General features: G+C 49.9%; 1 protein-coding gene across 4 annotated transcripts in view; it reads left to right on the top strand.

Moving 5' to 3' along the window:
- The window catches only part of MAN1C1 (mannosidase alpha class 1C member 1), a 152,465-nt gene that overhangs the window by 46,234 nt on the left and 88,757 nt on the right, over positions 1-17,474 (top strand). For all 4 annotated transcript variants that reach the window (XM_088022558.1, XM_088022557.1, XM_088022556.1 and 1 more), the window contains exon 2: positions 6,546-6,642. In XM_088022558.1, the coding sequence (XP_087878684.1) occupies positions 6,546-6,642 (97 nt within the window). The remainder of the gene's footprint in view (positions 1-6,545; positions 6,643-17,474) is intronic.

Below are 17,474 nucleotides of genomic sequence, written 5' to 3'. Positions count from 1 at the left end.
TGACAGTTGTCTTCATAAAAATAGTAATTGTTGGGCGCCTGGGTGGCTCAGTCGTTAAGCGTCTGCCTTCGGCTCAGGTCATGATCCCAGGGTCCTGGGATCGAGCCCCGCATCGGGCTCCCTGCTCCGCGGGAAGCCTGCTTCTCCCTCTCCCACTCTCCCTGCTTGTGTTCCCTCTCTCGCTGTGTCTCTCTCTGTCAAATAAATAAAATCTTTTAAAATAATAATAATAATTGTTATTGTTATTTCTGCTCCAGGATCACATTCAAGTTCACGTGTGGCATTTAGTTCATGTCTCTCTAGTCTCCTTCGATCTGGAAGAGTCCCTCAGTCTTTCCTTTTCTTTCATGACCTTGATGTTTTTGAAGCGTGAAGGTCAGTTGTGTTGTACATGGTCTCCCAATCTCAGAGATCCTTCCTCATGATTCAGTTTAGGTTTGCATTTTTGGCAGGAATACAACTGAAATGAAGGGGAGTGCCCTCCGCGTGTCATATCAAGCGGCATATGACATCGATTTGTCCCTGCTAATAGTTTTTTAAAAATATAATTAACTTTAGGGCGCCTGGGTGGCTCAGTCAGTTAAGCGTCTGCCTTCGGCTCAGGTCACGATCCCTGGGCCCTGGGATTGAGCCCCACATCAGGCTCCCTGCTCCGCGGGGAGTCTGCTTCTCCCTCTGCTCCTCCCCCTGCTCATGCTCTCTTTCTCTCTCTCTCAAATAAATAAAATCTTTAAAAAAAGATTTATGTATTTTTAAAAAGATTTATGTATTTTTAAAAATATATATAAATAACTATTGAGATCTAGTTCATGTACCATAAAACTCACCTTTTTTGAAAGTGTAAAATTCAGTGGCTTTTAGTATATTCCCAGAGTTGTGCAGTCCCCAGCATAATTATAGAACACTTTTCCTCATCCCAAAAGGCCTCATTCCCGCTAGCAGTCATTTCCCATGTCTTCTTTTCCCCAGTCCCTGGTGATCACTAACCTACTTTCCGTCTGCATGAATTTGCCTGTTCTGGGCATTGCATAGAAATGGGATCCTACACTGTGTGACCTTTTGTGTCTGACTTTCAAGGTTCCTCCCTGCTATAGCATGTGGTAGTATTTCATTTCTTTTTATAGCTGAGTACTATTCCATTGCATGCATATGTATTCTACATTTTGTTGATGCATTTATCAGTCAATGGACATTTGGGTGGTTTCTCACTTTTCAGCTATTACAAATAGTATTGCTATGCATATGTGTGTACAAGTTTTTGTGTAGACTTATGTTTTTTATTTTCTAGGAGATGTGTCAGGGGACCCCTAGGTTCAGTGATTCACCAGGAGGGCTCACAAGACTCAGCATTCTTGATTTGTACTGTAGGGAAAGGACACAGAAAGAAATCAGCAGAGGGAAAAGGGGCATGCAGGGAAGCCCAGAGGAAATGAGGCCAGCTTCCAAGAGTTCTCTCCCAGCGGGATCACACAGGGTATGCCGAATTCTTCCAGCACTGAATCGTGACAACATGTGTGAGGTGTTATTTATCAGGGAAACCCATTAGAGACTCAGTGCTAGAGGTTTTTACTGGGGACTGGTCACATGGGTACCATTTTAGCACATACCAAAATCCTAGACTCCCAGAAGGAGAGCAGGTAGGTACTCAGCATCACAGATTGTACAGGAAACCACCCTCACCAGTTAGAGGATGATGGGGACACCCGTGAAATCCTCCTTCCCAGACACCAGCCAAGGACCAACCTTGCAGGCAGGCCTTTTCTAGGGATGGAAGTCTCTGGCCAGCTGTTAGTTCTTTTCTGCACAGGTCCATAGGAGTGGAGTTGCTGGGTCCCATGGGAACTTTTTATTTAACTTTTTTTGCCAAACTGTTTTCCAGAGTGACTGTACCATTATCATTCCCACCAGCAACGTATGAGGGTTCCAATTTCTCCCCATTGTGGCCAACACTAGTTATTGTCCATCTTTTTGATTATAGCCTCCCAGGAGGCACTAATAGGTTTTTAAGTTAGTGATTTGCAAGCATTTGGAACAAAAAATGATGATTTGTAGGAGCCAAAATGGGTTCTCTAAGAATAAATCGTGCCCGTCTAACCCCTGATTTTCCTTTTAAAAAAATGCAGCAATTTATCTTTTTCTGTACTAGCTATGGTAGGGGAGTATTTTTGTGTTTCAGCCCTGTCCTTCACAGTATCTTCATGTACAAAAATGGAGACATGGGGGTTGTATTGATTGGTGGGTTCCTCACTTGATAACAGGTGACACTTAAAATGCAACATCCAGGAGGAAAGCCTCTGCTGCAATTTCTCCAACGCTGTTCTCAGGCCCTCTGTTTAGTGTGTCTGTCCAAAACTCCAGGGGGCGGGGGGAGGAGACACAGATGGCTGTCCTATCAAGTTTGCAGATTACCCAAAGCAGGCAGACACACGCACATTGAATTATAAGATCTGGTTCCAGAAAGATCCTGACAGCACAGAATGGTAGGCAGAGTCCTACAGGATAAAATTATTAGGGACAAATGGCAAGTCCACGCCCACAGGATCTGGTCCAGATGTAACCAGGGAGTGTCTGCACTTTGGTTTCTGCTCATTAACAAAAGTATAGCCAACCATAACAAATGGGCAACAAAGTCTCGGGGCACCCCGGAAAAACATGATGATGTGTGGGTCTGCGGTTTCAGGGAATTCAGAGATCTGCCAGGAGGGGAACTGTTGAAGGAGCTGGGCTGCTCAGTGGGCCAACAGACAGCCTAAGGTGACTGGAGAGTTGGCTCCCCCTGTCTGAAGGTCTCTGGTATAAAGGCAGTATGAACTGTCTTCTCCATGGCCCATAGGGGAAAACAGATTTGGACCGATTAAGGAAGAATTTTGTGAAACTGTAGTGAAATGGGCTGCTGGGTAAGGTGGTGAGCACCCCATCACTGGGGGTGTTCAAAGAGGCATTACTTAATCTTTTATTAAGGAACTTGCATGGGGCAGGAGGTTGTCTGGATGACCTTTGAGGTCTTAGAACTGCCTAACACAAAGCGAGGGTCTGTCCACCTCTAAAGCCCAGTCCAGGGGTCACCTAAGGCACGTATCGCCAGCTCCAGAGTGAGATAGCTTTTCTGTGCTTCCTCCTCTTCCTGTGCCCCTCCCAGTCCTCTGTGTCCATCAGGACGCTTGGGTACCCACTTGAGACACACACTTGCCCTCTTCTTAGTGCCCCTGTTGCCCAGAAGCCTCTCCCCTCTGACCCATTACCTATCCTACCCAGGACGTGTGTGGTCTACCAGTCTGCCAACCATCTGTTAAACTCTACAGCCATTTTCTTGTTTTTTGTGGGTTTTTTTTAAGATTTTATTTATTTATTTGACGGAGAGAGACACAGTGAGAACAGGAACACAAACAGGGAGCAGGGAGGAGGGAGAAGCAGGCTTCCCGCAGAGCAGGGAGCCCGATGCGGGGCTTGATCCCAGGACCCTGGGATCATGACCCGAGCCGAAGGCAGATGCTCAACAACTGAGCCACCCAGGTGCCCCCATTTTCCTGTTCTTATAGCCATTCAGCAAATATTTAGTGAGCACCTAGTATGTGCCAGTCCCTGGTTGAGTTGCAAGACATGCAGCAATGACTAGGGGCTGGGGGTGGGGGGGCGACTGTATAAAAGCTTGACTGCAGGCTGCTGTGGGCTGTGGCATCAGGAATGTGGGGAAGGAGTGGGGGCCTGACTCAGGCGTGGCGGGGGAGGTGGCCTCCTGCAAAAGTGCTGTTTCAACTGGGATCTGAAAGAAGATAAGCAGTGGGCAAGGAGGTAGAAGGCGGGGCCAGAGTAGCCTTCCCACTGGGGCTCTAGCCCAAACTGTAGCTGGCACAGGACAGGACACCGGGTCGGTGCTTGCTTAGGGTGCTTTAGGAAGAGAAGTAAGGACTGCCTGGCTGGGGGTCTTTTCCTGTCTTCTGCTCATCCAGTGCCCAGGTTGAGCCACTTGTGACCCGAGATGGGAGACACAAGTGTGTCCGGGCGGAGGCGGGGGGGGGGGGGGGCGGTTTGAGAGCCACTCTGGCTGCCTTCTGAATCCAGTCCCAGGTGGCAGAGGGATTATTGGTGCCTTCGTTCCCCTCTGCTGATGTGGATGACTGAGGTAACGGGCCCCGTTCCAAACGTCTCCACGTCCCTGCAGTGGGAGCTCCTCTGGGAACATGTAGATAACCTACGATTCTCCTAATTACTCAGGTACACCCACTTCTCTCTCTCTTTCTCTTAAGCAGGACGGGTTTGGAGGGGAGGGTGCCGTCCTCCCCCTTCCAGACCTCTCCTGCTGCTTTCCTGCTGTCATTTATGTTTTACCAGCCTCCTGCTGTTCTCCCCCACACACCGCAACTCACATTGACTTAACTGAGGGAGACTCCAGATAAGAGAGACGGAGGGAGGAGGCCAGTCCCCCTTAAGCACTCATACCCGGCAATTAGTTTCTGTTATTGCCAATTCAGGATAAGTAGAAAATAACAGAGGAATGGAACTAGGACTCAAAGCCCATGCCAAGTGCTTGGCATGCGTTACCATGACATTTGCATGTGTGTCACATGGGAAGCCACATACCAGGCCGAGCACGAGGGTAGGGTCGGCCAGCCTGGGAGTTGAAAGAGCCTGGTTCCAGCCCTGCTGGCTGTGCCGTCCTGATCACTTCCACGTCTGAGCCTCAGTTTGAACATCTGTGAAGTGGACAGGTGCTGCTGGATCATTCTGCCATTTCACGGGGGGCGTGGGCCGTAGATTTGTCACATCTGCCCTCCTGGCCTGTGTATTTGGGCCGCAGCGGCAAGCACAGCAGAAGTTACGGTCCAGATGTGCCTGGAAGAGACTGCTCCTAAGCCTTGGCGCCCAGAACGGCAGAGCATGGAGGATGAGGGTGGAGATGTCCAGAAGGAGGGGGAAGAGGCATGGAAGGCAGGCCGGGAGATAGAAGGAGAAAAGTAGAGTGCCAGACAGTGTCTGGAGGTGAGGTGAGAAATAGAAATAAACACGTGTACCAGATCCGCGGTTCTCAGGGGTGGCCTGTGGACCAGCAGCATCATGTGGGAGCTCGTTAGAAGGCACGTTCTTGGGCCCACCCCAAACCTGCTGAATCAGAAATTCAAGGATGGGGCTGACAGTCTGATTCAGTAAGCTCTCCAGGTGATTCTCACGCCTACAAAGTTTGAGAACCCAAGGATGGATGGAAGGAGGAGTGGTGGCTGTGGCTTGGGGGACCAGACGGGGATTTTAGAGGCTGAGGAGGGCAGAGGACTAGTGCTTTTCAATCACATGCTGTGGCAGGTCAGAAACTGAGTGTTTCCAGCTACTTTCTTTCACGGAAACCTTTTAGGACTGGGGGCTAAACCTTTCAGCAAAACAGCCCCTATTATTATCCCATTTCAAAGAGAAGTCCACTGAGGCTCAGAGATGTTTAGTCACTTGCCAAGGTCAAAGCAGAGGTGAGATGAGAACACAGACGTCTCTGGCCGCGAAGCCTGAGTCCTTTACATTACACCAGCTGCCTCCCTGGGCACCAGGCCCCCAGCTGTGCCTCAGCTGCCTGCCCTGCTGTCACCCAAGCAGCCTGCCAGGCAGAGGCAACAAGGCAGCACCCTAGAGAGGTGAGCCCCAGGGGCTGGGAGAGCAGGGCTGAGCTCACGTGTCAGCTTGCATTCCTCTGGCCTCCAGGCTAAGTGCGACTGGGGGACCAAGGTGCCTGCGTGATGTTCCCTAGGGACTGACATAGTTGCCTTAGTGTATGTAGTAAGCACTCGTGCACGGACTGGGGCACAAAGTTGATAAATAACTCATTGCTGCCTACATGTGCCAAGCCCTGTGCTGGATGCTGTGGGGGAAACTGAGGCAGGCGTAGTTTCTGGCTTTGAGGAGCTTATCGTTTATAGCTCGGGAAACAAAAACTGGTAAGTGAGCAGCTGGGGTGCTAGGGAAGCTGGGATGGCCAGGGTAGGTCAAGGCAAGTGTCGGAAAAGTTTGGAGAGACTTGTGGTGACTTTAGGGGACAGAAAAGAGGCTTTGGGGACAGACTTAAGGTTTCGGAGCCACAGGGCATGGGTTTGGTTCCCAGCACTCTCACGGACTCTGGGTAACCTTGGACAGATTACCTCAGGTCTCTGCCTAGTCTCCTTATCTGCAGAACGGAGCCAATAATCCCTAGCCCAGGGGATTGCTTTATTAGATTATACCAGGCATCATTCAGTGAGGTGTTATCTTCCTTTTAGAAGACCACTTTAGGCCAGAGCAAAGCAGGAAGGCTTCATGGAAGAGGTGGCTTTTCACTGTGGCACTGAAGGATGTCTAGAATATATTTAGTGCTTTCTGTGTCTTCTCTCAGGCCTCTGTGGGTAGACTCTGGGCTCGTGGGGTCGTCACCATGAATAGAACTATGTGAGAGGAAGTCGTCTTCCTCAGTTTGGAAGACTATTTTTTAAATGTGGTTTCAAATCCTGTTGCGGAGGGCAAAGCCAGGTGGCCAGTGCACATGGTTGGGAATTGCCATCTCAGGTTCGGTTTCCTGCTTTTTCTTGCAGATGATGCAGTTCGCCTGGCAGAGCTACAAGCTTTATGCAATGGGGAAAAACGAGCTCCGGCCACTCACAAAAGACGGCTATGAGGGCAACATGTTTGGTGAGTTGGTGTTGGGGAGAACCACTGCCCCTCTGGTGGCTGAGTGGAATTCAATTTTGGCTCTTCTCCGCCCCCGCCCCCCCCCCCCCACCGCTGAGTTGTGTCCCTGTTTCCCCATACCTGGGAGGCTCCCAAGTCTGAGTTCCTTCTGGACTATTGAGGCTTCTGAGCCTCTAGATTTGGGGAAGCCAACACGCTTCCCTCTCACTTTACACTCTTTGTACGCACTTAGCATCTGTGTTTTAGAGCAAACACACTTGGACGTGTGACTGGGGATGGTGAGGAACGGAGACCTGTTTCCAAGGAGCAGGTTTGGAGTTCTGAAGGACACAGACGACTGGGTTTAAATCCACTCCCCCAAGCATAGCTCTTAGACAATCTCGGGTGAGTTCGTGGAGAAACGGAACACGTTTCTGATGAGGTGGGCGCATGTGCCGCCTTTAGGGTCCTGTGGATGCGTCTTGCATGCTCAGCTGGTGGACGGACAGAACCGTCACTCATCAGGGAGCAGCACGGGTGCTGCCTCGTGTCGGCAGCTCCTGTGTGACCTGCCGCCTCACTTGCTCGTGTCTCTTCCCTTTCCAGCCACGGGTTCTCCTAACTCGAAAGCCTGTCTCCGCTGGAGAGTCTGCAGAGTGCCTTATTGTGGGCACGGCCTCACATTCCAAATTTAACACCCTTCCAAGTCACCAGCTCTCCTCTCGGCAGGCCTTTCTCCAGAAAAGATGCCGGAGGCGGCCTGGCTTGCTTCCTCCCTGAGAGACAGTTGTCCGGGGCTGGAGACAGAGATTCACCTGCTGTGTTCCTCACTACTTAGAGACACAGGCTCCTGAGGTCCAGAACCAAAGAACCAAGCCAGATGAAAAGTCCCAGGAAGATCTTCGAGGCAGATTTAAAGGGATGGCCCCCACATGTATGGTCTTGGGGAAAGTGCTTGTGTTATGGGAAGAGGTACACGGGACCTGCCTTCCTCCCTCTAACCAGTCAGCATCACATCATTTCTGGATGTTCAGATAACTCACTCCCCTTGGGGTGTGTGTGTGTGGGTGGGTGTGTGGGTGTGGGTGTGGGTGTGTGTGTGTATGTCTAAGAGAGAGAGAATTTTGGGTAGCTTCTTTCATTTTTCTGATTATCATAGGAACATAGGGGAAAAGAAAAAATATCAAAAAATGGAAAACAGACAAAAAATAACTCATTCTGCCACATAGATGCAGCCTCTGTTGAATCTTGTTCATTTCCTTCCAATCTTCTCTGCTTTTTTCCCTTCGATATATAATTTTATGTCCTCTCTCTCTCTGGCTTAATGTTACATCATAAGTGTTTCCCTAACTTACTCAAATTTTGTCATAAAGAATGTTTTTAATGGTTGCAGTTATTGCATGGATATGCCATAATTCATTTAACCATCCTGCTAATGTTGGACAGAAGTCGTTTCCAATTTTTTGTTATTAAAAATAATTCAGCAGTTGTCATCTTTGTGTATAAAATATTGTCTTAGGATAGATTCCTAGGGAGGACTCCTGAATCAGAAGAGAGGAAGACAGATGTTTCTTTAACCTCAAACATGAAATGTGTGGATTTCTGTCCAGGAGCCTGCCTGTCTTCTCTGTCTTGGAACACAGACGTTCCCCAACGACCCTCATCAGACCTGGGGAAAGGGGGCCCATGTGGGCCTCACCACAGTCTTTGGAGCTTTGGCTACTAGTGTAAATCTGGGATGGAACCATGGAGGCTTCCCCCGCCTTCTAACAGTTTGCAGATATTCAGGGAATTAGTGGAAGTCAGGGGAGCTGATTTCTGAAACTGCACGGCATGGGCATAGCTGTTGCTCAGACCATCCACAGGGACAGAGGGAGCACCATGGGGAGCATTATAAGTAGGCCTGGGCTAAGCCACGTCCTGTTGTGTAAAATTCCTCAGGGCTGTCCTTTGCATCTCAACTCTTCAGTCCCTTTCAATCACCAAACCTGATGGAGAAAGTGGGCAGCTAGAATGATGGAAAGAAACTTGGACCTTGGATCAGAAGACCTGGGTGCAAGTCCTCACTCTGTCCTGAGCTGTCTGTGTGGCCAAGTCTGAGTCACTTAACCTCTATGGCCGCCTGCTCATTTGTCCTTCATACTGGACTGCTGTGAGAGTACGTATGAACACGCAAAGGGCCAAGTATGTGTGAGTGATTTGCAATTTACAGTATAATACATGCAGTCAGCAGTTGCCCAGGTGAGCCCATGGGAAGTCCTGAGGTCCCCTGGGTGTCTGTCTCCCAGAGCAGCTACTCCCTTGGGTGCCCATTATCCAGTGCCTGCAACAGTCCCGATAGTGAGACAGCATCTTTCCTCTGCAGATAGGAAAGGGGTCACAGTGGGCGTCTGGCCCCTGGGAAAGGAGGATGTGCAGGGACCCGGGGAACTGGGCAGGGAGAGCTGGTCTCAGTTTTGTCTTTCACTCAACAAATGCTTATGTACCACTTCCCAGCTGTGTGACCTTAGGCAAGTCATTTCTTTGGGAGCCTGAGTTTTTCTGCACAGTGGTACTAATGAAAATATCAGAACCCCAGCCTAGGGCCTGCCTGACACAGAACCTACTTAATTGATAGTGGCTATGACCGTGGTTACCTACAAATGTGTCTTATGAGACAGAAGCTTATGGGAAAGCACCCAGACGAGGGGGTTCTAGTTTGGGGTAGATCCATGAGGGACTTCAAAGCCATACTATTCCCAAAGATAGAAGTAGGTGAACTGGCCTGAGTTAAGCTGCTTGTCACCCTCCCCCTTCTTTTTCCAGACTCATGTGGGCTGGTAGGTGGCATATGGCTGGGCTCTGGCCACTGCCATCCTCAGTGACTTCACTGTAAACTGAGCCCTGCCGGGAAGGCCAGATGACAGCAATGCCCCCCCCACTTGGCTAAGCTGTTTGGACATGGGCTTTAGCAAACCCCTGCCCAGGCCTGCAGGGCCCAGAGGGCTGCATATGGGGAAGAGTCACGAGTTCATACTGGTGCCTGACTTTGCAGTGAGAACATCAGGTGCCAAGCCTGGTCTCCTGTGCAGCATTTCACTAAATTGAATTCCCCTCCCAGCTGCCCATGAACCCCTTCTTGAATCTGTTCTCACTCTGGGAGCAAGACTGCCGAGTAAGGTATCTCTCAAGCCAGTTTTTGTATCCTTAATGATTCAGAGTCAAAGTGGCTTCCTTTTTCCTAACCTCTGGCTCAGCAGACCCTGTCATAAAATGTTCCCAAGACCCCAGGCCTGCGAGCAAGGCCACAGCCTGCTCCTTGCCTTGTGGCCCAGGCCATGGCAGATCCCTGCCTCGTTCCCCTTCCTCTGAGACGTCACTCAAATGTCCCTGTTAGCGTCCAGCCAGGTGTGGTGGGCAGAGTGTGGACTTTGGATCTAAGCAGGCCTGAGGAGAACCTCTGTGTTGCCACTTAGTAGCTGTGTAGCTTCAGACTGCGGGGTGGGGCAGGGCCCATGGTGACAGACTGGAGATGGACGAAGGCCTCGCCCGGAGCCAGGCCCAGAGCGGGCACTCGATGGCAGCGTTCTGATCACTCATAAGTTCCAGGGGCAAGTCTGCCACTTGAAGAACGCATTTGGGGGTGGGGGGCTGGGGGGGAGGAGAGGAGGCAGCCGTGACACAGCCGGAAATGCCACAAAGCACAGTGGCTCGGTACACAAAGGCCCAGCTTCCTTACCTGTAGGAAGGGCTGCTGCTGGGACTTGGAAGGACAATAAGTAAGCCGGCTGAGGAGCATGGACTCAGGGGCCAGATGGCTTGCATTTGCATGCTGCTGTGCCACTTCTTAGCTGTGTGAACCTGGGCAAGTTTCCTAACCTTTCTGGGCCTCGGGGTCCCAGCTGTAAAGTTGGGACCACAGTACTGCCTGCTCACAGGACTGTTTGGAGAACTAAATGAGTTAAGACATGAGAAGTGCTCATATTCACATATCCACGACTGGCATTCTTAAAGTCAGCGGCTATGAGGATGATGTAAGGCTCTTAGGACAGTGTGGGCCTCTCCCATGTTGACTGGAGCGTGTCCAAGACCCCAGGACCCAGGAACCCGCCAAAGGGCTCCAGGGCTTTCCAAGCCCCGATCCCTCCTGCCCTATTTCCCCAGCCCTGGAGTGCCCATGGCAGAGCTCGTGGGTGGGCAGCCCACTGGCGGGCAGTGTCCTGTTCACTCCCTCATTTAAGCAGCTTACAGAGGAATTTTTAGGCAGCGGAAGGTTAAGGTTCAAGGCCATGGAATAAATCAGCCTCCCGCCGGATAAGAGTTTCCGGGCAGGTGGTAAGTGACACCTTGCACTGGTGTCAGCTTCCAGCCCTGAAGCACTTAATGAGCATTAATCCTTGCAGGAAGCCAGAGTGAGCCATGCTAACTTCATCTTCCCTTAGCAGGAGGGAAGGTCACATTGGGCACAGAGTCCTGGGAGGGTGCCACCAGAGAGGCCCTTTGAAGGCAAGTCCCACTCCTTCATCTGAGTCGGGTGGGGCAGGGGGGGAACCAAGGTCAGAGAGGGGAGGGGACTTGCCCAAGGAGACACAGCACATTACAGGACTGGGGACTTGGACTCTGGTGGCCTGAGTCCCAGCCCTCTGCTCTTTGCACCACCCACTCTGAGATTAGCTAAACTGACCAAGGCCAGATTGTTGAAATGCAGGCCTATGGTCATGGCCAGATCACCACCAGGAAGTAGAACTTTGCGGAGCTTTAGTAGGAGCAGACTGTCAGGAGGTGTATGATTTGGGGGTAAAGAGCCCACCTGCCCCCTGCACATGCATCACACCAGCCACTGTAGCTACATTCTCTTGTGTCCTACTCACAGCCCTTGTAAGGAATATATCACCCATTTTATCCCCATTTCACAGATGAGGACACTGAGGCTAGGCAAGTTTTAGGACTTGTTTAGTCACACAGTTATCAAGCAGAGCCTTGATTACAAGGCTGTCAAGCTCCAAAACCCAGTCCATAAGCCACTGTGCTGCCCTGTCCCCCCAGTGACCACATATGGTGGCCACAGAAAAGGGAACAGGGCAGAGGGATGGTCTCAGGGTTGGTGAGGCTGCATCTTCTACTGCCCTGCCCTGATGGGAACTGGGGAGGACACGCACTTCATGGCCAGGGTCTGCAGCCACCCATCTCCACACATCACTAGTTAGTTAGCTGAGTATTCAGGGCTTGGAAAAAAGATTCAGATGTTCCTCTTTTCTCCCAACATAGCCCAATAACCCAAAAACACAGGATTGCAAAGCATGCCTTTGGCCGTCAGCACAATGAGTTGAGGGTAGTATGGCTTTGAGAACCATGCCTGCCTGAGTTTGAATCCTGGCTCTGCCACTTACGAGTCATGTGACTGTGGGCAAGTTTCGTAATCTCTCTGCACCTCATTTTCTCCATCTGTACAATGAGGATAATACCTCCTTCACCCAGCAGTTGTGGAGATTAGATAAAGTTCATGTGCAGCACCTGCCCGCGTGCCTACATGTTCCCGTCCATGTATACTTGTTAACGGTAAGCTGCTGCCATTGTTCTTTTTGTTAAAAAAATACTTGGGAAAATAATTATATTCCAAGGAAAGAAACAGTGCCTGGCACATAACATGTAGTGGGCTCTCAATAAATGTTTTGGAATGAATGAATTGCCCGCTGCAGTCTCTCCCTGCCCTGTTTTCCCTTAGCCCTTTGTCCTAGGTTTGGCTGGGGGGGGCTGGATCCTGCTTTGCTCTCTTCCTCTCATTCTCTTCAGCCACCTTGACTTCCTCCTCTGTCACAAAGTGCATTTAGAATCAGCAGACTAACCCCGTAAGAGCAAGGGTCCTGCTCACTCAGCAGATCTGCTGCTTGGGGGTCTTCTCTGTGGAGCATGGAGATGCTCGCGTCGCCTAGCCGGCTCAGGACGACCGTGAGAGCGCCAAATTGGATTCCGCCTCTGCCTTATGAGTCCCCGATAGAACTGCCAACCAAATCCGCATTTCCAGGGATGATTTATGGACTTGGGTGAGTTAAGAGGCAAAATGAACACAGCATGATTTTCAGATCACAGGCTGGGAATGTTCGGCCTTGGCAGAGGGAAAAATTATCTTTGCCTTGTAAACGGAGCAAATATGATGTTGAAGAGGGAATAAATCCAGGTCCCAAGATGTCACTTTTACAATTGCTTTTTGGCGTGTGACTTCGTAGTGCCTTCTGCAAAATGCTCAGAGTCTCCTACACATACACCCCAGTCTCACTGGATCTTTCTGTGGGGGTGAGAGTTACTCTACCAGCATAGCTGCCTAGGGAACTGCACACTTTGCCAGAGAGACCTTTGTGAAAACCACCTGCTTCTGCAGTTTTCCACAGAACTCCATGTTTCCACGGATCTCTGAGCTTGTTTCTGGGAGGCAGCAATTTGATGTTAGAGGTACGCCTGGATTCAGATCCTCAGCACTTACCAACTGAATGAAATTGGGCACGTCACAAAATTCTCCGAACCTCAGTTTACTCACCTGTGAAGGTGGGGCAGGGTTAGGTCGCCCCAGTACCCTGCCTGGCATGCATGTACACCCTTCCCGGTCCCCCTCCCACCTTCCCTGCTGTTGGGTAGCAGAACACGTTGATTTATCTGGCTGAAAATACCATATCCACTTTTATGAGGTTTTTTTTTTTTTTTTTTTTCTGAAAAGCAAAAACACCCAGTATCCATCCATAGTTCTTGGAAAATCATTGTCAGGCCATGTTGCTCACTGATTCTTAGCAGGCTGTGGTGCACATTCCTGACCCAGGCTTTGAGTTTGTTTTGAGAAGGGGCTGTCATCTGCGTCGGAAGTGGTGATGTTGCAATTCCTTGCATAGAACGGGTCAGGCGTAAGGGCAGCAAGCAAACCTTCGGGGGAGTCACATGTTTTGGGAGCCATGGCTGCTCCATCCGGAGGCTGGTGGCTGTCAAAGTGCAGAGGAAATGGATTAGAAGCGCTGGTCACTGGCAGATGGGCTTTTTAGCACAAGGAGGGTAATGGGATGAAAATATTAACCCCACATGTGAAGGACAGGCAGAACTGGCAGCTGCCGGTCAGATGCTGCAGTCCTGTGGGGAGGGCATCTCCCTGTGGCCTTGAATGACACATCCATGATTTTGCCGCTACCTCCTAAAGACTAGAAAGTACCTCAGGTCACACTGGGTAATTGTCAGAGCAAAACGCTCACCTCTGAGGTAGCCTGCTGGATTTTCACTCTCTTAGGCTGCAGACCATTCGTGGCATGGTGCTCTCTGCACCCTCCTCCCTCAAAGATTTTTTTCCCAAGCACTTTCTAATTAAGATGCATCTTGGCTGTTTTCTTTTTCTTTTTGTTTAAAAGGCTTCCCACCAGCACAGAGCATAATTTATTTCTCTCAAAACTATAGTAGCAGGTTGTTGTAAAAAGAAAACTCGAGGTCAGGAGCCTCGGGTCCCCGTCCCAGCCCTGGCGCCAGCAGCCATGTGAGCCGGCGGCCTCCTTTGGGCCTCGTCCGGTCTTCAGTACAAAGACGCCCATCCCCTCTGTGATTCCTGGTTGGTTACTAGGCTGATTTCCTCTTCTTTTTTTTTTTTTTTTTTTTTTTCCGCCTCTGAGAGGCTATTTGGGCTGTGCTGGTTCTCTTGAAATCTGAAATTTTAGTAGCAAGTCTTGTTCCTGTCAGGGAGAAGTGAGTCAGGGTATCTATTCCCAGAGCAAGTTGCTGGATGCCAAAGATGATTCATATTGAAAGTGACATTCCCTCCTGGAGGCAGGGTGTTCCCACCCACTTTCCAAAGACCTTGCCTTCCTTGGAAATAAGGCTGAGCCCACAGCAGCCAACCAGCCCCCTTTTTCTTCACACCGCATTGATGGCAAGCACTTGCCAGATTTCCCAACAAACTCAGTGACAAATAGGTATGTGAATTCGCAGAATCTCAGACTGTCAGTGCCAGTTGGATTCTTTGAAACCATCTGGTCCGATGTCTGGAGGATGGAGAACGAGGCACACCGAGGGACAGGGACTCTCACAAAGGCCTGACAGCCAGGACTTGAGCCTTGGTCTTTTCACTTGAGCCTCTTTTTTTTTTTTTAATTACTTTTTAAACACTGAGATGGGACTTATACCTTACATACAGTAGAAGGCACAATCCCAGTGAGTTTTACATACAGGTGCAGCATGTAACTACGCCGCAGATCAAGGTGGGCATTTCCCGTACCTCACGAGGTCCCCTCGGGCCCCTCCCAGTCAGCAGCCCCCAGAGCCGCCGCTATTCTGACTTCTGTCGTCTTAGATTAGTTTTGTCTGCTTTAAAATTTCATACCAGACTGTCTGTACTCTTTCATGGTTTGCTGCTTTGCACTCATAATTATATCATAAACAGTGGTTCACTCCTTTACAAGTTTACCCACCCATTCTGTTGTTGGACATTTTTGTTTCCAGTTTGTGGCAACTGCAAGCAAACCCCGTACCCATCAGCAGTCACTCTCTCCAGCTCCCCCTCCCCTGCCATCCCTCGGCAACCACTAATCTACTTTCTTTCCCTACATAGATTTGCCTATTCTGGACATTTCATATGACAGGGATCATATGATATCTGGTCTCTTGTGACTGACTTCTTTCACTGGGCCTCATTTTTCGCCATTCATCCACACAGTGGCATGTACCGGTTCCTCATTTCCCCTACTGCCAAATAATATCCCATCGTGTGAGTAGACCATATTTTATTTATCCTTTTAGCAGTTGATGGACATTTGGATTGTGTCTACTTTTTATTTTTTATTTTTTGGCTATTCTGAATAATGCTGCTATGAACATTTATGTGCACGTTTTTGGGTGGACGTGGGTTTTCATTTCTCTTGGGTATCTGTCTAGGAGGAGACTTGCCGGATCACATGGTAACTCTGTGTATAAACTTCTGAGGAGCTGCCAGACTGTTTTGCACAGTGGCTGCACCATTTTACGTTCCCATCAGAAGTATTTGAGGGTTATAAACGCTTTTGTACATGCTTTTTGGTGGAAACAAGCAGTCACTTATGTTGGGATCTACCCAGGATTTGAATTGCTGGGTCATACCGTATTAGTATGTTGAGCTTTAGTCGGATGCTGCCGGTTTGCAAAGTGGATAAACGGATCAGTAGTCATACCAGCCATGTGTGAGAGTTCTAGTCACTCCATTATCCTCACCAATGCTTGTTGTTGTCAGTATACTTAATTGTCGCCTCCTACTAAGTATTTCCCTCTTAATCAAGATGATACGCCGGGGGCGCCTGGGTGGCTCAGTCAGTTGAGCATCTGCCTTCGGCTCAGGCCATGATCCCAGGGTTCTGGGATTGAGCCCCACATTGGGCTCCCTGCTCAGTGGGGAGTCTACTTCTCCCTCTCCCTCTGCTGCTCCCCCCCCCCCGCTCATGCTCTCTTTCTCCCTCTTTCTCTCAAATCAATAAATAAAATCCTAAAAAAAGATGCCACACCCTTTGTTCAAAGCCCAAACTTCCCAGGCATGTGCTCCCTGGAGCAGAGCGGCCCTGCACTGCCTCCTCAGCCCTGGTCTGGAAGGGTCCCTGTTCTTCCTGCCTTAACCTAGGAGTGAATTGGGGCTCCCAGGCTGGCTGCCTCAAGTGCTCCTTGTAGCAGAGGGAATGATTAGCAAAGTCTTCCTTCATTACCCCCTCCCCACGTTGTCTTCCAGTGCTATGGGGTGACTTCTCTACTCGCCAGCCCACCCCAGTTGTAACGCACAGGTCCAAAATGGTGTGAACTGGAACTTTTTTAGTTCAGTTATTACGCCAGGAAGGGGGTCGTAATAAAGAAAATGTTGACCTGGGGTCAGAAGACTTGGATTCTCCAAATCCTGGCTCTACCAGCTCAGTGGGCAGGGGTCACAATGGGCAGGGCTCTTTTCTGAGCCTCAGTTTTCTCTTCTGTGGAATGGGGAGGTTGACATCTCATAGGATTGTTACTGGGATCATATGAGACTACTTCTTTATCTGTCTATGATTGTTCATAGCCTATAGTGTGCCAGACCGTATTCTAGACACAGAGGGAAGCAGCAGGAAGCAAGACAGAGACACCGATGTAGACCTCCCAGGCTAGTGGGGAAACAAATACATGAACTTGTAGTTTCAACTAAGGTAGTACGAGTACAGTGAGGTGCTCACACCGAGGACTGTTCAATTCATTCTTGGAGCGATGGGCTTGAAAAGTTGAAGCATTAGCATAAGAGAGGGGTCATGGGCACAGAAACACAAGTGCAGCAACCTAGAGAGGAGATTGAACGAGACCATGGCCCCTCGAGGTCTAAAAGATATCTGGTGCGGCCAGAGCAGGTGGGGGTGTGGTAAGAGACCATACGCAAGCAGTGCTAGCCTAAAAATGGGGTCCCCTGAATGTAGCTCCCCAGTGTTTTCTCCCCATCCTGAACCTCAGGAACCAGGAGACCTGGCTTCTAATTGCTTCTCAGCCACCAATCTGCTCTGTGACCCAGGCAAGGCCCATTCTCTCTCTGAGCTCATTTCCCCATCATACAGTGTGGGCGTCTGGCATACCGACTCTCCTGTGACTTCTAGGTCCTAAAATAGTAGGTGATTGGGCTACTGGCTGATGAAGGTCTGGTGTGGCCGAGTGGGCCGCGGGCTCAGTGATGGGAGAGGAGGTGCAGCACCGGTTGATGTGGGAAACAAAGGCAGAAGAAAAATTATTAAATTTCCTTACTACCTACAGCCCATTGACAAGTCCTTGAAACAGGCAGAGTGGCATTCCTCTAGGGACTTAACTGCCCCAACGTTAATACTTTGCTAAGGTCAAAAGGCAGTCCTAGCCTGACCACCCGCCCCCCGCCCCAGGATCCT

This window comes from Eumetopias jubatus, unplaced genomic scaffold, assembly GCF_037043125.1.
Source record: "Eumetopias jubatus isolate StellerSeaLion01/CBP00866 unplaced genomic scaffold, mEumJub1_p1.0 scaffold_4, whole genome shotgun sequence".
Lineage (NCBI taxonomy): Eukaryota > Metazoa > Chordata > Mammalia > Carnivora > Otariidae > Eumetopias > Eumetopias jubatus.
Note: the sequence above shows the minus strand (reverse complement) of the source record. Positions and strands in the feature narration are given on the sequence as shown.